At 40.6% G+C, this 24,319-nt stretch overlaps 1 protein-coding gene across 1 annotated transcript; it reads left to right on the top strand.

The window, feature by feature from the left end:
- The first annotated feature begins 511 nt into the window (after window positions 1-511).
- wnt2bb (wingless-type MMTV integration site family, member 2Bb) lies at window positions 512-13,478 on the top strand. Its single transcript, XM_077222670.1, has 5 exons — window positions 512-1,134; window positions 4,313-4,533; window positions 7,924-8,201; window positions 9,128-9,392; window positions 12,302-13,478. Exons 1-5 carry the CDS (start codon window positions 776-778, stop codon window positions 12,529-12,531), a joined length of 1,353 nt encoding a protein of 450 aa, XP_077078785.1. The 5' UTR covers window positions 512-775; the 3' UTR covers window positions 12,532-13,478.
- The last annotated feature ends 10,841 nt before the right edge of the window (window positions 13,479-24,319 follow it).

Below are 24,319 nucleotides of genomic sequence, written 5' to 3'. Positions count from 1 at the left end.
ACGTCTTAACTACCTAGGCCTATATAGCCTATAGGCTACTATTTGGACCAATATTATTATTATTGCTGTTAGGGCATTTAATTGGAAAGTCGAGTAAAGTGAACGGAGATTCTTGTTACAAGTGACGGACATAGTTATAAGTTAAATGGATGTAAACAAATATAGGTGTGACAAAATTAAAGTGTGTAGTCTCATTTCCCCCATATTCTCATGTGTTTGTGAGGTTGAACTCCAGCGGAGTGTGTAAATAAGGATGCTGAGTGTTGTTCAGCAGGTGATAGGAGCGTGGCGCGTGTCTCCACTGACCAGGGAACGGCGCGTATTCCGCGCGAGCTCAAGCTTCCCCGGGGCTCCGGTCTCTGTGAGCTTTACCCAATAAGAGCTTAGAGACGGCGGGCTGTCAACATTCCTATCGCCCCTCTCTCTCTCTCCCCCCGTCGCCCACCCCTTCGGTCTGCAGTTCGCACAGTTCATCGCCCCGGTTTATCTCTCGCAGTCTGCTATCAGCGCTCGCAGACTCCAATGGAAAAACGGAGAGGCGCGTGTTTCACAGCCCTTCCTGAACGCAAACCGTGGGGAGAAAAAGTGGAAAAGTTGGCACTCTTGCTGATCAAATTGCACCTCACCGAGACTTCATCTGTTCTCAGGAGGAGGTGAAAAAAGAAAGAAAGAAAGCGCTCTCTGAACCTGCCGTCTGGCTTGGATTATTTCTGCTGCGGTTGCCAGATCTCGGGGAATACTTTTATATGGCACACGCTAATATCCGGGCAGATACATGATATCCGTCCGTGCATCGTCCGCACGGAACTCCGTACATCTGTCCAGCTATCAGAAATCCAAACTTCAGCAGGTCCACGCAGAACTAAACGCTCTCTACACCAGTTTCCTACAGTACAGAATCGTGTTTTCGTATCACCGCTGGAGGACACGCTCAACTATGTTTGGCTGCGGTAAAGTTCTTGGGTCGCCCCGGATTCTCAAGAGATCTACCGCCGCTCCCGGAGGCTCGGGATTAAGACACATAATCAGAAACAGCTCAAGCTCATCCTACGGTCCCCGTGCGTCCTCGAGGTTGTGCTGTGCGTTCCTGTTGCTCCTGCTCATCCTCACGCCGCGCGTGGACTCGTCCTGGTGGTGAGTAGCGTCCAGCATCCCCGCGCGCCGTCAGTGGCGCACACTCTCGCGCAGAAACCCGGCGGGTTTTTTTTCTGCTCACGGTGACCGAGCTGCTGTCATTTTGGGAGACTGGACATTTGCATATGTCTGTTATTCATATATATAAATATCTAGTGTTTTATTTAGTGACAGTTTTGAATACCAATGTTTAATAGATGTGCACTGTAGTCTATTTTTACATTAGGTTAATGAAAAACAGTTTTACACCGTCGGGCAATGTTTTTAATTATATCTGCGTTTTAATGGTAATTTAAAGTGTAGGGCTGGCTGGGTTAATAGTGTTTGACTTAAAGCAATTTCTGTCCTTAGTTTTTAGAGCGAAATACGGTGAGGTTCGTCTGAATTGATTGGCACCCCTAGCACAGTTAGCCAACTATCTTAAATACATTTTAAACAAAGCTCTTTTTTCTTATATAGGCCTACTTAGGCCTATGTAGCTTATATCCAATGTAAACATAATGAAGTGATAAGACTGAACGGATATTTTGTAGCTACGGATCCTGACGGAGAGTGCTCGCGCAGCTGTTGCCATGGTTATCTTCTCAGGCGAAAGCGAATTCTGTTCACGAGTGTCTCTTTAGCGCGGTCACTCTGAATAACTTGTAATCTAACTTTTGTGGTTACTAAAACACCTTTTTTGTTTGACAACGCTGCTGAAATATGAATAAAGTTATATTTATTTTCGAAAGGATAGGCTATACATACTTTTGAGACCCCCAACCTTTTGTTTTTATTTTCTTTGGGGAGGTTTAAGTTTTAATTATGGGGTTCAGACCCCCCAAACTCCCCATAATTTGCTCCCTGTTGGTGGACAGAGGTCTGGACTCGGAAGATGGCAATCAACTCGAGTAGCTACTCAAATGAACACACACGCTGCGTTTGGTGCAGGAACGCAGCTCCGCGCCCTCTCCACCAAGATATTTCCATTTAAAATGCAATTATTCTAGAAACACACAGATCGTGCATTTCGCCCCCTCAAAATAGAATTTTAAATGCTCATGAGGGATGGGGTTTTCCCCAGAGCTTGTGCTTATGTAGAGTAACAGGCCCAGCACATCATTATATCAGAGTTATGGGTTCGGTTTTCATGGTGTGCTTGAGGTGTGGTGCCAGCCAATAACAGAAAAATAAATGAAAACAAACTGCAATATGTGTCAGGCCTCCTACTCCTCCTGCTTAGATGCACACGCACATACACTTAGTACAGTGAGTCTATACGTTTATAAGAGTCTGTAGTTAAGGAGTGTTTGGGTTTTATGTATAGGCTACTTAGAATATATATGCATGTGGTTGCGTGACAAATGTTAATTTAATGTTTTTGCTCAATATGCCTACCAAGTGTAAAACATGCTGTATTCCCGCGCTCTGCCGCTCTTTAATGAAGATCATGTTATGTTACATGGACCCTTAACAATTGCGTTTAACAGTTTAATTTTAAGTTTGATTCGCACGGAAACTAAGAAAGTTAAAAAAAAATAATATCGTTGTGTAATAAGTCTGGCTGACATTCCCAATGTGAAGCACTCACCAGACCAAGAGAGAAAGGGATCTTTTGCTCCCTCTTTCTCTCTCTGTGATCTGCTCATCCATCACTTTAAACAGACAGAGCAGGAATCCTCTTAAGCTACTGGGCGGCCTGTTAGTGTCTTATACTAGTGAATTCACACACACACACACACACACACACACACACACACACACACACACACACACACACACACACACACACACACACACACACACACACGCAGAAGTGAACTTCATCTTTGACCTGTGAGCTTTTGTACCAGGTTCGACATGGTCTTCCACCCTTGTCCACAAAAAGTTAATTAATTACTTAAATCATTACTTTTAAATCATATACATTTGCAGATTGGTGTCTATCTATCTATCTATCTATCTATCTATCTATCTATCTATCTATCTATCTATCTATCTATCTATCTATCTATCTATCTATCTATCTATCTATCTATCTTCAACTTAAGCTTTTAAAATGTGTTTTTTTAAAAGATCAATGTGTTTTGATAAACTGTGCTTTTCTAGTTAGAAATGACAGTTATATGAATTTCTTTAAATTCTCAACTCATTTCTGAATGGCACACAAGCTAGTTTTTAATCATCCAACCATATTGCAATTGGTATGCATAAAGAATGACACATAATGGCACATGTAAGTTTCGTCAATTCTCAAATCATTCATCCTGAACAGCAGAACTGGAAACTTTAGGACTCTGATTCAGAGAAAAAGTGGGGGAAATATGATTGATATGTGGCCTGATGTTTTAAAAGGAGAGGAGTTTTTACCACTATTTCAGTGATAGAAGCAAAAAATTACTAGTTGTACATTCTTTACCCAGTCAAGCCTAACTACACACAGAAACACAGTGTAAATTAGAGATTTTAGATTTTACTGTGCTTTTACAGCATGTGGTTGTGGTCGTGGTCCTGTGGATTATTAATTACTGCTGCTGGTAAAGCCAACCTGCAAACCACCAATGTGTGAGACCAGCCAGGTGTGTGTGTGGGTGAGCGTTTCCAAACTCTAACTATCGAACCCAAAGCGCAGGGTCCAATAAAGCCCTATAATCACAGTCAAAATAGGCATCGGAGTGGGAGGAACACAGTCATAATCAAAAGGTTGATCAACATTCTCAATTTTTTTTTTTAAATGTAAAAACTTTAGTCTGACATGACCGAGTGTGTGTTAGTGTGAAGGCATGATGTGATACGGTTTGGGTGAGAAAGAGTGGGATTTTATCCCAGTTTCTGTTGGCGTTAGACAAACAGTTTATCGAATAGTAATGGATTGAAAAAATCAGAACAGGAGGCTCAAAAATGTATCCCAAATTGGTTGATGTTGAACTTATAATGCATGTGCCTTGGCATAAATCATAAATAATGGCTGGTTTGTGAATGTCTGTTTATGACACATGCCAGTTTGCCAAACTTCCCTCTGAAATTCCACTAATGAGTGGTAAGATTCTGGGAATGATCAAACTCTTTGGCATCAGACAATGCGTAATCACTGAATGTTTACTGATTCAGCACTTTCGGAAGAGTACCGATTGGCAAAAACTGTGACTGATTGGTTCAGTAATTCAGGTTTTAAACCTCTGTGATTGTATTTTTTCAGGTATATTGGAGCCCTTGGTGCACGCGTGATCTGTGACAATATTCCCGGGCTGGTGAATAAACAGAGACAGTTGTGTCAGAAGTATCCAGACATCATGCAGTCGATCGGTGGCGGGGCTAAAGAGTGGATTCGAGAGTGCCAGCATCAATTCCGCCATCACCGCTGGAACTGCAGCGCCCTGGACAGAGACCATACTGTTTTTGGGAGAGTCATACAGCGCAGTGAGTACTAGAAATGTTTATGTGCGTTTTGGAGACAGAAGGAGTTATTATTATCGCTAATGAAGAAATAAAAATAAATAAAAATGCTAAATCTTAAATGCAGAGAGTTTATATAGCTTGCATTATAGCAAGTTATAATGTTAAATGTAGCAGCAATGTCTAGTTTATAAGTAATATGTATTACTGCAAGTGAGAAATACAATGCATAACATTTAAATTTTAAAGGTGATTTTTTTTAGCCATTATTCATTAATATATTAATTCACTACAACACTTTTATTTAGGCTACACTTTATTTCGATAGTCCATTTTAAATGAATTATTAGTTGACCGTTAGCTTAGGGTTAGGGTCAGTAAAATAAGTTGACATGGACTTAGTCTATAGAATGTCTGTTGGGGGACCATCACAATAAAGTGTTAGCAGACTGTCTACTAATACTCTAATGACTGCTAGTTGACATGATGCAAAGTTACTTATAGCTAGTAGAATGTCTAAAGTGGACTATTAGACATTAAACTAATTATAATAATGATGACAATACTATAATATAATATTATAGTAGTCAATTCAAGTAAATGTAATCATTATTATTGTTATGTTTTCTTTTTTATTGAAACTATCGAGACTATATTAACTATAGCATCAATGATCTCACAATCCTGAGGTGCTGGATCACGCAATGCAAGATGACCTCACTTCCCTTACCACCTGCTGGGAAACAGATATAAGGGGCTTTCGCACTGGGTAGTTATAGCAAATCAATTATAGGAACTAGCGAGAACTAAATGTTAACCTAGGGCCATTTTCCTGGTTGCATTCGCACCGCCAGTAGGAACTCTGAACCCTGTAAGCTGACAGACAGCGACTTCATTTAAGCGTGGCATCCAACAACATAAAGAACTCCACCACATAAAGGTTCAGAAGTGCCTTGACTTTAACATCAGTCCATTTATCGCTGTTTTCCATGTTCGTGGAGTTAGTTCATAGAGTTAATATACATAAATTGTGTTTACACAGCTTTTTAAAAATGGTGGGTGCCAGTGTTTCGGCATGCATTTGGCCAATCATTGTGCAGTTACGTCACTGGTTGTTCCTATTGTGCTGGGTTACACGTGTCTACACTGGACGTGACCGTTGCAAATCCATTTGTCCTTCCTATGAAAAGTCCTTGGAGTACGTCATAAATGGGTTCTATTTTTTTTTTTTTTTTGTTAGAACCTACTTTGAAGCAGGAGCTAATTTAGTCCCCTCCCCAAAAGGTGTTCCCATAACTAAAATCATACTCAGTTCCTGCGGTGCGAACACGCCAAAAAACAGGTACTTCCGGCAATAGTTATTTGAACTAAGTTAGTAACAGTATGAAAGCCAAACTGATTCTCAAACTTTCTCTCTCTTTAAATATCTCTCTGTGCATCTCATATGGTAAATACCTAGATCAGCTTTCTGTCACCACATAAATCAATATGGATCAGAATAGGATAATGACATTTTAAACAGTTATTCTCTTGGACATGTCCATCACTGTTTATCACTGTGGGATATTAATGAAACGACTCGGATCTCACAAGAAAATCTAGCCAGATTCACGCAAATCCCTGGCCAGGTGTGATAAACAGACAAAACCCCACAGGATCAATTATTTCAGTCTGAACCTGAAGTTTACTCAAGAAATCTGCACAGTAAATGTGCTTTCTGTTTGGCTTTCATACAGCGTTCCAAAGATCCCTGTGTGAAAATATCACCCCTCCAGCATTCTCTATGCCTCTTTACCACATAAACAGGCATAGTGGATGTAAATGTTTGGAGAGATGATTCTGGCAGCCGTACAGACTCTCGCTGCACTGCGTGTATTCAGTTTATGAAATGGAATTAGAATTGGAGCGGTTGCCAAGAGAGGATTCTCCTATAAACGGCAACTGTACTATTAAAAAAATATATTTTTCTTTAGAGAATATCTTGCTGTATGAATGATGGAGCGATTCAAACATAGATATCCTCCAGATGTCATTGTACTACATGAGCACAGATCATTGAAACACATTTTAGCCGCAACAGGAAACTGAAAACGACTGCAGTGCAGCGTGAGAAGGACAACTTTACGTGGAGATTTGGGCAGGGGGTCCTACAATGAAAGACTTCATTAAAACAAAATTTAAGTTCTGCGGGAGTTATTCATATTCACTAGCATATAAATAACTTCAAGGTATTTGAATGCTACTCCACATTTAGCAGATTTATGCATTTAAATTTTTTTGTAAAATCTGTGAACCTATTGGTTTAAAAAAATCGAACTTAAATCTATTGATATGTCCTTCAATGTGGCCCAATTATTATTAATACTAGTAATGTATAATATTATTAAATTAATGTGATAACAGGGACATCTTAACTTTCACAAACACTTTCTTAGAGTTTCTACAAAAAATATTTGTTCAAAAGTTTGGTGTCAGTAAGATTTTTGCCTGTTTTTGAAAGAAGTCTCTTATGCTTATCAGGACTGTATTTATTTAATGAAAACTTCAAATATTGTACCGTGAAATATTATTGTGATTTAAAATAACTGTTTTCTATTGTAATATATATTAAAATGTAATTTATGTGATGGCAAAGAGGAAATTTCAGCAGCCATTAACCCAACTGTTGAATACTGTGTTTTTTGTGGAAACCGTGAAACTTTTTTCCAGGATTTTTGGATGAATAAAAAGTTCAAAAGAAGCATTTATTTGAAATGAATTTCTTCTGTAACATTGTAAATATCTTTACTGTCAGTTTTGATCAATTTAATGAATCCTTGCTTAATAAAGTCATTCATTTCTTTAAAAAAACAACATCTTACTGACCCTAAACTTTTGAACTTGAGTGTAAATGTAACTATAAAATATATAACATACCAAATATGTTATATATTGTAATTTTATAATTATAAAGGAACATACATATTTAAAACAACAATACTACATGTTTTAAGGAGCACACTTTTGGTTTCATCGCAAAACTGTCTGTCCATGATGATTTACATTTGGTATTTTTCTTACAATTCAGTGAGGCTAAAGGAATCAGTGTGAGTGGCGTGAGTCCAAACATGCAGGACGCTTAGAAAAAGCAGGTTAAGGTTAGAAAATAACTGTGGCAGTTCACTATCAGACTGCTAACCTTCAAACAATTTATCCTAGCAGAGAATGGCCCACCCTGGAGGGATTAGGCCTGTACTAATATTTAAACCAAACACTCACACTGGGGCAAGTCACACCCCTTGGCAGGTCTCTGGCGGACAAATCAGAAGTGCTGTTTGGGATTATATGAGAGCGGAGGGTGTGATTAAATGTCTTGAGTGTCTGATTATGGACATGAATGTTTTTGTTGTGGCTTCATGATTTTTGTTTTCGCAGGCAGTCGTGAGGCGGCGTTCGTATATGCGATCTCCTCTGCGGGAGTGGTTTTCGCTATTACCCGTGCCTGCAGTCAGGGGGAACTAAAGTCGTGCAACTGTGACCCCCACAAGCGCGGCCGGGCCAGCGACGAACGAGGAGAGTTTGACTGGGGTGGCTGCAGTGATAACATCAACTATGGGATAAAGTTCGCCAAAGCCTTCGTAGATGCAAAAGAGCAGACTGTGAAAGACGCACGAGCACTCATGAACCTTCATAACAACCGCTGTGGCAGAATGGTGAGAACAGAGACTATGTGACGCATTCATGGTGATATAACTGTATGGTGGAAAAGTTGAACAAATGAAGCCAGTATTACAACCAGGGTTTGAAATTAACACCCGCCAACTCACCAAATGCGGGGGAAAATCCACTGTGGCGGGTAACGCATATCAACACACTAGCCAATAAAATGATTTATGTTATATCACACTGCATGGCATTACTATCAGATCTCTATCCATAAAAAGGGGCTCAATCATTAGCAAATCAAAGTGTACTCAGGATCGCATACTGAGAGAAACACTGCGCTGCGCTCCGACTTTAATTTTGCATCCGAAATCACATACTTCCCTACAATACTGTATAGTAGGCTATATAGTATAGAAAACTGTATGTCACAAAAGTATGATGGATGACCTACTTCTGGTGAGATTCTGAAGTGTGCGATGGACACTTTACTATCCCATGATGCCACAGGACAAGATTTGTGAATGGCAGTGAAGCAATGCAAGTAACGCTGGTAGGTCACATGATAATGACAACATGGTGAATGTAGTATGTCCTAGATAACATTCATAATACACATATTCATACTATATAGAACATATTTTTTTTAACGGTCGTGAAGTCATTACTTATTCAAAATAAGTACCTTCTCAAGAAAGTGTGTGATTTCGGATGCAGACATTGCTTTCTATTTCCATACGCATACCGGCGGCACCACTCGCCGTCTATTGAGACGTCTGAGGCACAGTGCTTACTGTCTGGTGTGTACCTTGATTACAACTAAACAACTCAGTATATAAATATGGGTATAAATAACACAAAAACATTATTCTATGATAACATTCCTGTTAAACTCTGTTTACATTCTGAAGCTATTCTTGGCCACATGGAATCTGTTCATATAATTACTACTAGGGATATTTTCTCTGTTTCACAGGCTGTAAAACGCTTTATGAAACTGGAGTGTAAATGTCATGGAGTCAGTGGGTCGTGCACTCTGAGAACCTGCTGGTTGGCAATGTCAGATTTTCGTAAAACAGGAGATTACCTTCGCAAAAAATACAACGGAGCCATCGAGGTCACCATGAACCAAGATGGGACAGGATTCACAGTAGCCAATAAAGACTTCAGGAAAGCCACAAAAAATGACTTGGTGTACTTCGAAACCTCGCCTGATTACTGCCTCATGGACAAAGCTGCAGGTAAGAATGAAAACGAAAACATGAAATAACTAAATATTTAATACCTGAAGGAATTATCAGTGCTTACAAGACACTAAGAGTGTTTTAAAAAGCTAGTGAGCTCCCTCATTGCCTATTACACAGCACAAATTAGGGCGGAATTAGTTTGACATGTTTCTGTCATTTTTAATTAAATGTATTATTTTAATTATTTTAATTAAATGTATTATTTTAATTATTTTAATTAAATGTATTATTTTAATTATTTTAATTAAATGTATTATTTTAATTATTTCAATTAAATGTATTATTATTAATATATATATATATATATATATATATAATTTTTATTTTTTAATAAATTAAGTTTTTTAATTATTTCTTTCTTTCATCAATACTTTGGTCAGATGTTGCCTTCTTCACAAAGAATATGCATTAAAAAAAGACCACAAAGTTTACAATAAAAACAGAAATTACCACACTTACGACTGGCATTATTAGTTAAATTGTTTTTTACAACAAACCAAACCTGGGTGTTTAAAGAATATCACTAGAGCGATGCCTTTCAAGGAGTGTAAATACTGACTCATTTAGTAATAATGCAATTAGCACTAACCTATACTGTGAGTCATGCATTACTAATGTCACAAATAGTTAACTCTGACTAACTGCTGACGCACTCAGCATCTTGGATTTTGCGTAGACTTCTCCGAATTAAGAGTTAGATTATACCAGATGTGCAGGATGCAGAAAGTGCTTAGTCTGCCTGATGAATAAAGGTATAAAAGTGTGATGAATAAAATCCTGTTTATGAGAGACAGTAAAGTGTGTAATGAAGTCTAAGCGGGGGTTTACACAACACCAATTTCAACTAAGAACTAAAAACTTTTTATGCGTTTTGGGGGCCTGAAAATGCAAATTTGTGAAAACAGTCATGCGCATTCCGTGTTAAATCTATAGCCACATAGTTTTTCTTCACAAAGTAACATCGCCAACTACTGGCCTGGCAGCATAATGCAGCGTTTTTAGTCGTTTTCGTCAATCCGTTTGAACAGGGATTGTTTTGACAGCGTTGTTGTCTGTACACGGAAAACATAAAGGAAAAACTTTAATGTTTTTAGTACATGGCTGTTGTGTAAACGTACCGTAACTGGGTGGCCACTGAATCACCTGCAGACCTCAGAGGATCCTCACCTCTGAGATCCAGTCTGATGGTGGTAAGCCATGTTCATTTTTACATGACTTGATGTGTGGAGAAAGACAGGATTCAATAACTGAGGTAAATTGACTCTCACACCTGCCCTGCCCTGCCCTAAACCTAACCATAAACCTTAAGGGTAAATAAACCTTTGCAAGGGCAATAAAGGCTTTGACAGGGTCAGAAGAGGTGGGATGGGATTTTTTTTGCTCCGTTAATCCTTGATGCTCTGACACACACTTCTGCATGTATCATCTGGACTAGCGGCACAAGTCCCTTGTTCAATTGGTGATGGGTCATAAATAGACTAACTTTATAACTTAAATGTTTTTAATATTTTTGTTTAATTTGTAAAATGCATGTATTTATCAATTCATATATATATATATATATATATATATATATATATATATATATATATATATATATATATATATATTACTGTAGTGTTTCACCCGGGATGAATCTAGAAATGCAACTTCTCTGAAAGCATTTTAGCACGTGTTATGCTTTGCCGTGCTGCAATGCAGCTAGATGTGTTACTTTTTAGGGGTGGTGTGCCACTCAACCATACATTTTGTTGTATTCTGTTCCATTTAGCTGTTTTTGAACATAAGAACACATCTTGTGAACACCCTATAAGAAGTGTAGCATATTGGACACAACTGATCAACCTAATTATTCAGGGCTTCCCTAAAACTAACTAGTCCACTAATAGATTAGACAACATATTCCTACTGGAAACATATCACGTCACACTGTGTTACTCTGCTTTTTGAGAATACTACTGCAGCTCATGCATCAGTGTGATGGTTTGAGTGTGTGTTTGGGTCAGACAGACAGCTCACAGCTCAGTGATTTCAGAGGGTCAATGCGCTTACCCCCTAACCACCACCAGCATCACCACCCCAGTGGAATTTGCACCCCAAGGATACAGCAGGCTCATTTTTCAAATCCCATTCTTTCAAAGCTGCTAGCACAACCATCACTCTCTGGTTCTCATGGCCGCAGGGCAATTAGATTTTTTTTAAAGAAAGAGACCATCACTGTCCACTGTGTGTTTAACCTTGCGAAACAACAACATGCATTAGACTGAATTAGACTGTCTGTTAAACCTTTAGACAAATTATGTTAAAGAGAAAAAAAACCCCGTAAAACATTTGTTTCATTTTATGCATCATATTTGGTACATCAGGGTTTAATGGTAATTTATTGATTACAAAAATAAGCATTTACAAATGTCAGTCTTTTCTCTTTATTTAATTATTTTTTGTTCATAAAAGAAACTTTTAACTGTGCATTTTGGTAGTCAAAAGGGATGAAATATGGTTATAAATTACTAATATATATATATTCATTCTAAATATATTAACATTATTTATATGAATAAATAAATTATAATGAATAATAATATAAGTAAAAAAATTATGATAGCAGGAACATTGTAATAGTGACATTTTAATAATGAAAGATCAGGGTGTATATATATGTATATATATATATATATTTATATATTTATCATACAAATATAATTTTCCGCTACTATATTTAAATTTGTAATTAATGTGATTCTATGAATCAATGATTAAATGATTTGATGCTTATTTGTATTGTTGTGGGCTTAATACATCATGAAATGCATTACTTTTTGGGGTATGTTAGGTCACCACTTGATGTCTAATGTAAAATCTGGGTCTTGAAACAAAACCATTTTCTTTTTTTTCCATTCCAGGTTCATTGGGAACTGCTGGTCGGATCTGTAACAAGACGTCCCGGGGGACCGATGGCTGCGAGGTCATGTGTTGCGGACGGGGCTACGACACCACACGCGTAAAACGCATCACCAAGTGTGAGTGTAAGTTTAAGTGGTGTTGCGCTGTCGAGTGCAAAGACTGCGAGGAGGCTGTCGACATTCACACCTGCAAAGCTCCTAAACGTGCCGAATGGCTGGACCAGACCTGAGACAAGCCCACTTCCCCCCGTTCCTCAGGATTTTGTCCACGGCATTCTGGGATATGAAGTCCATCCCTTGCAATTTGTACCCCTCCCCCAATCCCTCTTCTTTGTTGCATGGCTTTATTTGAACTTATTTTGTGAAAGCACTACAACTGAAATCTACATTTCTCATGAGCGCCTTGCACACTTTGCCCGATATGGCAGATGTATCTCTCTTTCTTCTTCTCTCTCTTTTTTTGTTGTTGTTGTTTTGAATTGAACGGAGGACGGTAAAGGTTTAGGATTCAAGAACAACCTGTGCTGTAACATATTGGTATATATATATATATATATATATATATATATATATTGTTTTGTTTTGTTTCGTTTTTGACGTGAGAGTTTTGTTCTTTGAGTGTTGTTTTGTGACAAAAGGTGTGCTGCTTTTAAAATAATATTTTAAACTGACTCTGAGCCTATCAGATATTATCATGGCTAAAAGCTGAATATGTACATCACATGTTATTGACAGCACGGTCGTGTACTACATATACATCACGTGCCCATACTGGACTACAGTATTTTACTCTTGACTATCGGTACCGAATATAACAGAACAAATGAGGCTGGTCAGAGGGACTCAAGAGGACAAAATGGATGACAGCTATGTGGGCTGCTCACTCCACATGGAGCCCTAACAGAGAGTTTCTCTGGAAGCTACAGAGGCGTTTGGAAGGGTTAGATGTAATATTAATAATATAAATGAGCCTGCACTAATGACATTAGCTAACAGTTGAGCGTAAATGACATGTTATTATAAAACTCATCATTGCCTGTGTAAACAAGAAGAATGGTGTTAACAGCTGTGACTGGTAGAGGTGTAAGCTCTCATTCATTAGCTCTCCTGTGCTGTGGTACTTGTTAACTGTGTAATTATTTTTTCAGCAAAAGTTCATATAAAGACATTAAGTAAGACATAAAGAGTCATTTTATTTAGCTTTTCTTCCCCTTAGCTGTGACAAATTACTGGAACTGCAGGATAATGATGTCAAGTTTTTAAAATTGTTTTAAAATAAAAATAAAATATAATAAAATGCTCTAGAAAGAATTGAGCACTGGTAAAATATCTACTTTAATTAAATATATATATATATATATATATATATATATATATATATATATATATATATATATATATATATATATATATATATATATATATATATATATATATATATATATATATACACACACTGCTCTTCAAATGTTTGGGGGCAATACAATTTCTATTCATCAAAGAAAATAATCAAAAATATTAAGCAGCACAACTGTTTTCAACTGTGTTAATAATAATAAGAAATGTTTCTTGAGCACCAAATCAGTGTATTAGAATGATTGGTCCCACTATTAAGTGGCTTTAAGTACTATGTACTTACATTGAAATTAATAATTTGATACAATGGACTTATTGTGTACATACATGTCTTTACATTGTACTTATATTTTGAAAATACCTGCATGTAATTACAGCTTTAATTAATTTATGTAATTACATTTGCAATTACACAGTTGACCCTTCCCTGACACCTTGACCTACCCTTAAACCGACCCATACCACCACACCTGTCCCTAACCTTACCAGTATCACATCTCAATTGCAGCAAAAGTATTTTACATTACAACCTGAACACAATAAGTACATTGTACTTATTTTTCGATGTAAGTACATAGTACTTAAAGCCACTTAATATAAAGTGGGACCGAATGATTTCTAAGGGATCATTTGACACTAAAGACTGGAGTAATGATGCTGAAAATTCGGCTTTGCTGTCACAGGAATAAATTCTATTTTAAAAAATATTAAAATAGAAAACAGTTCTTTTAAATTGGAATAATACTTCATAATAAGGATGACGATACAGCATATCTGCCTTCAGGGGTTAATGAATCATGCTAACCAGCCAGACATTGACCCCTTGGTTTAAATCAGACTTTGCATTAGGGTATCTTAAGAGAGATCTTAGACATAAGGGCTGCTTAATAAAAGGGCCTCCCTCTCTACGAAACGTGACCAATGACCAACCTGAACTGTCCAATAATGAGCTGATTATAGTTTAATGACAGGGCAGAGGCAGCTTTGAACAGGCCTCAGTCACAGTGGGGCTTGTCTGCTTGTGATTTCAGAGGTTTTTCAGGATGGTTTGTTTTCTAACCAAAGCATGTTTTTTCCTACAATCTTCTCTCCTTTATTAGGTACAACTTGTACCTAATAACTTGTACACGTGTGTACCGTACAAGTCATGTTTATGGAAGGTTTGCTTTTATTGAAAAAAATCTATTTTACAATGGCCAATGACCCACTCACGAGAACCGTTTTATAATTGATGGCATTTATCAAAAGAAATATGCAATGTATTAACCCCTAAATCCCATAATTTTCTGCTTAGAGCATGCTATGCAGCAGAAATGCTGTGGACAGATTTGAACCTGTTGTTCAGCAATTTTCATGTGTATTCAATATAAATCCACGCGATCTGGAATTTCGTGTTTTAGTCTTTCCCACGCAGATTCACAATGAGTTCAAGACGGTCGAGAGAAGTTTGCCACGGAAGCCAAATTTCCAGCCGAAAGCTGTTTGAAAGTTACTTCTGTGTGAGCTGTGCTTGACAACAGACACCAAACGTTTTTGCTACTGTGACAGCACTTTTAGTCAGTATGTTTACATGCACTTTAAAAGTTTGATTTTAGTTGAAATTACCGGTAAACAATTATTTGTCCTTTAAAACGTCTTGTAAAAATAAAAGTCGTTCCAAGACTCTGAAAATCAGGTTAATGTCAGAATCCAACGTCAGATTGACGTCAATCTCCAACGTTGGGCAGACGTTGTATTGTGGTTGAAAATGAAAATTGGGTTGACGTCAGAAACCAACATCATTCGGGTTCTGACGTCAACCCGACTTTAATTCACAACCAAAATGCAACCCATGCACCCAAAATCATCCCCTGGCTGACGTTACTACTTCCTACTCAAGGACCTTGACTGAAATGTAGTGGAGTAAAAAGTACGACATTTGTCTTTCAAATGTAATGAAGTTAAAGTAAAACGTTTCCAGAAAAAAATAATTCTCAAGTATAATATAGATTCTCAAAAAGGTACTTAATACAGTACTCAAGTAAATGTACTTTGCTACTGTCCACCTCTGAGTACTATTCACTTATCATTTCCATGTGATTTCAGGGATAAGTTAGGGTTAGGTTTAGGGGTAGGGATAGGGTTAGGACTAAACTTTTGGACAAAAATGTTGTTACAGGATCAACAAAATATGTTGAGGAACATGAGGTTCCAGGAACATGTCTTACTTGGCAAAATCACATTGACTAACAAGTTACGTGACCATAGCTTTGCTTCGTTCAGCATGCATACAGGTCAGTCAGACTACACTTGCTCTCAGGACTGCAAAAGACAGAGGTCACACGGAACGTGTATTTAATCCTTCAAACATCCGATTACTTATTGTGTCGTATACTTTTGACACATATAAGACTGTAGCTCGACTACGTAAAAACCTGCTGCAGCTCAAACATATTGAATATGAGTGCTTCAGTTACACTGCTGCTTTGTTTATGTACATACTGCTTGTGTGTGCGTTCTGAAACAGGCCTAAAAATTATGGGTTACACTTTATTTTAAGGTGTCATTGTTACAGTGTAATTATATATGTAAGTACTGAGTAATATTAAGCAACTACATGTACTTACTATAAGGTTAGGGTAGGATTAGGATTTGGTTGAGGGTTAATTACATGTAATTATGCATAATTTACTCTTATTATTATGGTAAGTACATGTAACATATGCAACAAGGACACTGTAAAATAAAGAGTTACCAAATGACGTTCTGTAAAAGTGAAAGTATTGTAATCTGTCAAACATTCAGTGTTTCCTGGGGAAGCGAAGTACAGTTTGATCTAATAAGGAAGCAGTTGTACACAATAAGGTTTCTCAGATTGCTTTGAATGAGCTGCCGACCATTATAACTAATCGTTACAGTATGATAATTCAAGCCTTTTAACAGTGGCCTTAAACACACTTAATATGACCCTAGAGGATCAGGGTGCTGATAGAGAGATATAGAACCAGAGGGATAGAGAGAGATCAGTGCTGCCTGCAGCCTCATGTCACCAGCAAATAAATAGGCATCATGGTATCTGACTAATGCCACCGATCGGGCCCCGCTGAGTGGTCTGTTTGGGTCTGCCCTAATTCCGCTGACGGGTGAGAGGGTGCATGACCCTGATGAGGATCCAGGTTTCATACGATGATTTATTAAACCTGGTTCAGAGAAGTTGGTTACAGGCAAATCTCAAAACCATTTTGGGTTTGCACTGCATGCACCGGCAGCCTCAGTTCTGAGAAGAGTTGTTTTATGAGGCCGAATAAAAGGTCAAATGAATGATCTCACTGCATTCTACTATTCACTTAATCCATCAGATGAAGTTAACTCAGGATTTAAGTTCTTTTAGATGATTATAATAAAAAAAAAAAATTTAAAAACCATCCGAAAGGGTTTCTAATTGGATGAAATGTATTAGTTGGATGGATGAAGATGTGGAAAATTATAGAATCTGACATGTCACATTGGGTGGCCACAAGATTGTGGTCGGTAAGATTTTTAATTGTTTTAAAAGAAGTATCATATGCTCACCAAGGCTGCATTTATTTGATAAATCAAATACAATAAAACAGTAATGTTGTGAAATATAATTTAAAATAACTGTTTCTATTTTAAAATGTAATTTATTCCTGTGATAAAAAAGTGGAATTTTCTCTCCAGTCTTAAGAATCTTTCAGAAATCATTCTAATATGCTGATTTGGTGCTCAAAAACGTTTCTTATTATTGTTAATACACCTTGTTGAAAAGTATGCTTAATATTTTGTGGAAAAGAAGTGTGAAGTCCGCACACTGAAAAAGCTGCTCCAAAGAATTTATTAGCAAGGCAACGTTTCGACCATCAGGTCTTCATCAGGCACAATGTTGATTGTGCCTGATGAAGACCTGATGGTCGAAACGTTGCCTTGCTAATAAATTCTTTGGAGCAGCTTTTTCAGTGTGCGGACTTCACACTTCTTTTTCATTTGTATTACTCAGTTGTCCTGCACCTGCGGCCAACTTGGGTGTTTGGGATGTGCACACCAGTTGTGTATTTTAATATTTTGTGGAAGCCTTAATACATCTCAATCAAGGATTTTTTTTTTTTTTGATGAAGAGAAGTTCTGCATTTATTTGAAATAGATTATTTTTCGTAACAATGTAAATGTCTTTATTGTTAGATTTTGATAAAATTAATGTCCTTGCAGAATAATAATAATTAAAAAAAAATATATATATATATATATATTTTTTTTTTATTATTATTATTTCTAACCCCAAACTTTTGATGTTCTTGATTGTGCAGTAATCAGACAGATTGTTGCTAGATAAGAGGCCATTTGTTGTCATGATGTCAAATAATAGTGCAAAATCTTAAACACTTTTCTTCATCTTCATCTTCATCTTATGCCAACTTTATTTTAACTGATTTATTTTAATCAATACTGTAGTTTTAGCATAGCGAGCACTGTTTTCTAATTTTTTCTCACACACACGCACACACACACACACACACACACACACACACACACACACACACACACACACACACACACACACACACACACACACACACACACACACACACACACACACACACACACACACACACACACACACACTATACTGTACAAAGAAAGGTGAGGATATTTGATGTTAAATGATATTTTAGAAAGACTATAAAGGAAGACAGAAAAAGAAAACCAAAAGCTCAATCCTGTACTCATACAAGAGAAATGGACAGAGATGAAGGGAATGGGAAAAGGGGGAATGAAGAGAGGTGAGGAAAGAGAAGAGAAGAGAGGAGTGTTGGGTTTCTGAGTGGCCTGGCGGGCATTTTTATCAGCAAGCCTGATCTTAATCTGAGCAAAAAAGCAGCCTTCTCAGAAACACACACACACACATTCATCTTCATTACTTCTCCTGTCACCTTGTGCTGCTCCAGTGCATGCTGGGGTCTGAACGAGACCCAAAAATCCAGTCAGGACGCTATTAAAGATGCAAACGCACATACATATACACTTGCTCTCAGACTAAAAGATATCAGTATCATAGACCCCCCACTATCAGTGACACCAACTCGCCATTTGTCCATCTGAGTGCCTGCATGTCATCGGATTTTACCATACTCAATTCCTCTCTTCCTTTCTCCATACATCATTCCATACCTTATTCACCTCCTTAGACTGACATCAGGTGAAGCTCTTCATCGGGTTGATAAGAATTCATGCTGCGAAAGAATCTAGAATTTTAAAAATAAAGTTATAATATCATGGGAACTTTTCTCACAGATTTATTTATACACAATAGTTCACATACATATGCATACTGTGCATGCACACATGCACGCTAATTCAAGCAGTTTGGTTTGTAATATTGTTACTGATTATTGCTTCTTACAGTATGTGTGTGTAAAGGAAAAGAGAGGCTGGTTAGGGCCGCTTCATATCAAGCCAGAAACACTGCATTAGTTTCCTCTGGGAAAAGAGAGATATTTAGTGTGATTGTGTGTGTGTGTGATAGAGATATATAGAAAGGTACACATTCTAGGAGGAGTAACTTTATGGTTTTACCTATGTTTATAAGATTGCAGAGGAAGGCCAAAGGGAGTGACCACGAAACAGAACATAGAGTCCATTACGTGGTACCATATAAAAAATCTTTCTGAGTCGGCACTCAAGAATGCCATCAACTGATGTTCCCTGTTACTCTCTGTCTGTCTGTCTGTCTGTCTGTCTGTCTGTCTATATATCTATCTATCTATCGTTCTATATGTAGTTCTATCGTTCTATCCATTCGGTCCTACTGAGTGTTGCCTTTACATGTTTACTAAAAATCTGGTTATACTGTTTTTTGCCCAATAGTACACTTTAGACATTCTATTAACTTTGCCAGTACATCAACCAACTCTCTTTAGAGTACTGTTAGGTTAGGGGTTAGAGTTTGTAGAATAAGTTGACATACTTAAAAAATGTCTGTTTTTCCATTAAAATAAACTGTTAGCAGATATAAAGCAGACAGTCAACCAATACTTTATTTATTTGTCGGTGACAAGTTAATTGTAGTTTCTGTAAATGTCTAAAGCTGACTATCGAAATAAAGTGGTAATAAAAGTTTTGCACTCACTGACCATATGAGCATGATAGGAATTGGATGACATACATTCTGCACTGATTAGCCTATAAGAAATTTTCTTATTGTTTATGAATGATTTGCAAGGAAATCCTGCTGTTTTTCAGCATATTTGTGCAGTTATTCATCCTAAATTATCCTTAAATTATTTATATATTATTTAGGCATATTCATTTATTATTTCATTCCAATGTGAACCTTCGCGTCCCGTCCAGGGACTAGACATGGAGTTTCCAGATGTCTGGACGCTGGTGCCATATGGTGCCCCTTTCCTAAGAGAAAAGGTCCTCCCTCAGAGGAATGGGCCAGGGAGGGGCTGTCGAGAGGAGCTTGTTCGGGGAACCAGGTCCGGTTGAGCAAATAAGGGGCAACTAACAAGACCTGCTCTTCTTCCTCCCTGACTTTGCACAATGTCTGTGCAAGAAGGCTCACTGGGGGAAACACATACTTGCGGAGGCCCCGGGGCCAGCTGTGTGCCGGTGCATCCGTGCCGAGGGTCCCCTCAGTCAGGGAGTAAAACAACTGGCAATGGGACGAGTCCAGAGAGGCAAACAGTTCGATCTGTGCGGCCCAAAAGTGGTCCCAGATCAGCTGGACCACCTAGGGATGGAGTCTCCACTCTCCCTGGGCCACAGGCTGTCGTGAGAGCTTGTTGGCAGCACGATTGAGCAGGTCGGGACTATAAGTGGCATGAACCGAGCTCAGATGCTTCTGACTCCAAAGGAGGAGGTGGCGGGCGAGTTGCTACATGCGACGGGAGTATAGACCGCCTCAATGGTTGATATATGCAACGTTCGCAGTGTTGTCCGTACGTACCAGTACATGCTTGCCGAGTAGCGGCGTTTTGAGGCGTCTCAAAGCAAGGTGCACTGCTAGCAACTCGAGGCAGTTGATGTGCCAATGCAGTTGGGGGCCCGTCCATATCGGTGCCACTGCATCCCCCAGCCGGTGTTGGAGGTATCTGTGGAGTTCACAGTATGCCTGGATACTTGTTCTAGGGTCACTCCGGCCCGGAGAAACGAAGGGGCTGAGGGTTTGGCGGCAGGCCGGGGTGGTTTTCACACGGAGCGTACCGCTCTGCCATGCCTACCTCAGGACTTGGCCGTGTAGCCAGTGCTGAAGCGGTCTCATATGGAGCAAGCCGAGCGGTGTTACCTGCCCCAGGAGTCTCCGAAAAAGTTTCAGTGGGACCACTTTTCTGCTCTTGACAGTACTCGGGCTGTTCAGCACCGACCGGACACATTCCTCTGTGAGGCGTGCCATCTGTTGGACAGAGTCCAGCTCCATACAGAGAAAAGAGATCCTCTGCACGGGACGAGTTTGCTATTTTCCAGTTGACCCGAAGACCCAACTGGCTGATATGTTGGAGCAATAAGTACCAGTGTTCGCACAACTGCTCCCGAGACTGAGCTAGTATCAGCCAGTCGTCGAGATAGTTCAGGATAAAAACACCACGCTATCTCATGGGAGCATTGGCCAGGGGGACCAGAGGCACCACAGATGTACCCGTTGTGGGGTAGTGAGGTAGAGGACAGGGACCTGACTCGGAAGGCCCGGGGGTGGCCAGAAACGGGTCTTAGTGTGAAATGCAAAACTTACCTGTCTCCACGGGTCGGCAGGGGGTACTTGATAAGGCGTAATCGGGTCCTTGAACCGCACCTGACTTCCGGCTGGTGACACAAGAAGGAGCTGAGGGGTGCAAGGCTTTACAGGGTTGCACACCACCAGTCTGGCCTTTTTGGGAGCCAGGAACAGAGGAATTTGCTCTTTTGACAATTCGGGTACCGCTGGACTCCGGGGAGCCAGCGGCGAAACGGTAACCATCTGAAGGGCTCATCCCCCCATCCCTGGGTGACCTGTGTCAGCGACACTTGATCTTACGCTTGCCACCTGGCTTGGCAGCGTCTGACACAGGCTGGGTTGGCCTCAGCATGGACCAAGCCGCATGCCCAAGCCTGGGTGGAGGCTGCTGCAGAGGCCCAGCAGGAGTGGTGGCGGGGGACACCCTCGTCGACGAGCAGGCGGAAGAATTGCCACCGGTGGCGGGGTGGAGGCCATCTGCGCTTGAGCGGTAGAGAACTGTTGGGCACAGTTCTCCACCACGTCGCCGAACAGCCCAACCTGGGAAATTGGGGAGTCCAGGGCCAATGATGGCGCTCCTGGACCACCAAGGTGGACATCACTAGACCGATCGCGCAAGCCGTAACGCTCATGCCCTGGAGGGCCAAGTTGGTTGCGGTGCTGAGCTCACTCATGAGCGCACGGTCTAGGCTACCCTCGTTCATGTTCATGAGTGCCTTAGCCTGATAGACCTGTAGCAATGCCATGGCATGCAAAGAGGAAGCAGCTTAGCCACAAGCTTTGTAAGCTCTGCCCGTAAGAATGGACAAGAACTCACAGGCCTGAGAGGGGAGACAAGGATCCCCCGTCCAAGAGGCAGCGGCCGCCGGACTCAGGTGTGCCGCAACAGACCCCTCCAATGGAGGGATAGCCTCGTAACCCTTCACCGCTCCTCCGTCAAGGGTAGTGAGAGGGGAGGAGCTGTCAAGGTATTTTCTGGCAGTAAAAGGTGACCTAGTAAGCTCTCTGTAGTAAGGTTCAATATGTAGGGAAGGAAGAGGACAGGGTCGGCTTGGGAGATGGCGGGGTTTATTCCAAAAACAAGATAAAAGTACAAAGAAAACGTGGAAAATCCTCGTGCAAGTTCGCCAGGAGGACTGGTTTATGTCAATAGATCTGAAAGATGCCTATTTTCAAATACAAATAGCGTCACGTCACAGGCGATTCTTGAGATTCGCCTTCGAGGGCCAGGCATATCAATACACAGTCCTGCCGTTCAGCCTGTCCCTGGCACCCCATACATTTACGATGTAAATGGACGCGGCTCTTGCACCCCTGAGACTTCGGGGCATGCGAGTTTTGAACTACTTGGTAATTGGCTGATTCTAGCTCGATCACACTCAGAGCTCATAGAACACAGGACCATATTACTCAAGCATCTCGAGAATCTGGGTCTCACAGTCAATTGGGCGAAGAGTTCGCTGTCTCCCAGTCAGAAAATTTCTTTTCTGGGAACAGTGCTGGACACGATGTCCATGACGGCACGTCTGTCGCCGGAGCGCAGACTAGACATACAGCTCTATAGTCCCGCTCAAAAGGTTTCAGAAAATGCTGGGCCTCATGGCCTCAGCATCTTCGGTACTCCAGCTGGGTCTGCTTCGCATGCGCCCACTGCAGTCATGGCTGAAAGCATGAGTTCCACCCCGGGCATGGACCTCTGGTCTGTTTCGCCTCAACGTCGATCTAAAATGCGTCTCAGCTCTGGAACCTTGGAAAGCAACCGACTGGTATCAGTCAGGTGTGAGTCTGGGGACTTCCTCGAGCGGGAAGGTGGTGTCCACGCACGCCTCAACCTCGTGATGGGGAGCGCTACTCGAGGGCATACCGTTCTTTGGCCAGTGGTCAGAACGGGAAAAGCTTCTACAAATAAACTGTCTGGAAATGATGGCAGTCGACAACGTGCTACGGCGCTTCTGTCCCCAGATAAAAGGTCACCACGTCTTGCTCCGGTCGGACAACATGTCAGTGATGGCACACATAAATCACCAGGGCGGCATCAGGTCCCGAAACCTTTACAGGCTGACGGAACGCCTCCTGGTCTGGGCTCACCATAACCTGTTTTCACTGAAAGCAGCGCATGTGCCTGGTCACCTGAATCTGGGACCAGACAGACCGTCCAGAAACAATGTTCCAGCAGGAGAATGGTCACTGCACCCGCAGACGATCCGACTGCTGTGGGAGACATTCGGCAGAGCGCAGGTGGACCTGTTCGCGTCCCAAGAAAACGCTCACTGTCCGAACTTTTTCTCCAAAGAGCAGGGATGTGCTGGCCCACGTCTGGCCCCGCTGCTCCCTCTATGCTTTTCCCCCCGTCTCGCTCCTGCCTCAGGTGTTGGAACGAATCAGGGAAAACGGATGCCCAGTGCTGCTCGTGGCTCCGCTCTGGACGAACCAGGCTTGGTTCCCAGTCCTGACGCGGTTGACCAGCACTGCTCCGTGGCCTATACCGTTGAGGAAAGACCTCCTCTCTCAGGCAAAGGGCTCGATTTGGCATCCTCACCCGGATCTATGGTCCCTACATGCATGGGCCATCAACGGTACCCGCTAACCTCCCAGAGGGAGTGTTAAACACGATCACGCAGGCTAGGGCCCCGTCTACTAGACGGCTCTATTCCTCTAAATGGTCTGTGTTCTCTGCCTGGTGTCAAGCTCAGGGCTTTTAACCTGTAGACTGCGGGGTTATGGAAGTACTCTCCTTCCTTCAAGAGCTGCTGGATATGGGCAGAACCCCATTCACGCTCAAAGTATATATGGTGGCCATAATGGCTGTTTACAAAACCTACATCTGGCCAGTCACTGGGGAAAAACGACCTGGTCGTGCGATTCCTCAGGGGAGTTCGGAGGCTGAACCCTCCCAGACCCCCTTCAGTCCCTGTGTGGGACCTTTCTACGGTTTTGGAAGCCATGAAAGG

Source organism: Siphateles boraxobius, unplaced genomic scaffold, assembly GCF_051911475.1.
Source record: "Siphateles boraxobius isolate OS27281-9 unplaced genomic scaffold, OSU_SipBor_1 9, whole genome shotgun sequence".
NCBI lineage: Eukaryota > Metazoa > Chordata > Actinopteri > Cypriniformes > Leuciscidae > Siphateles > Siphateles boraxobius.
Note: the sequence above shows the minus strand (reverse complement) of the source record. Positions and strands in the feature narration are given on the sequence as shown.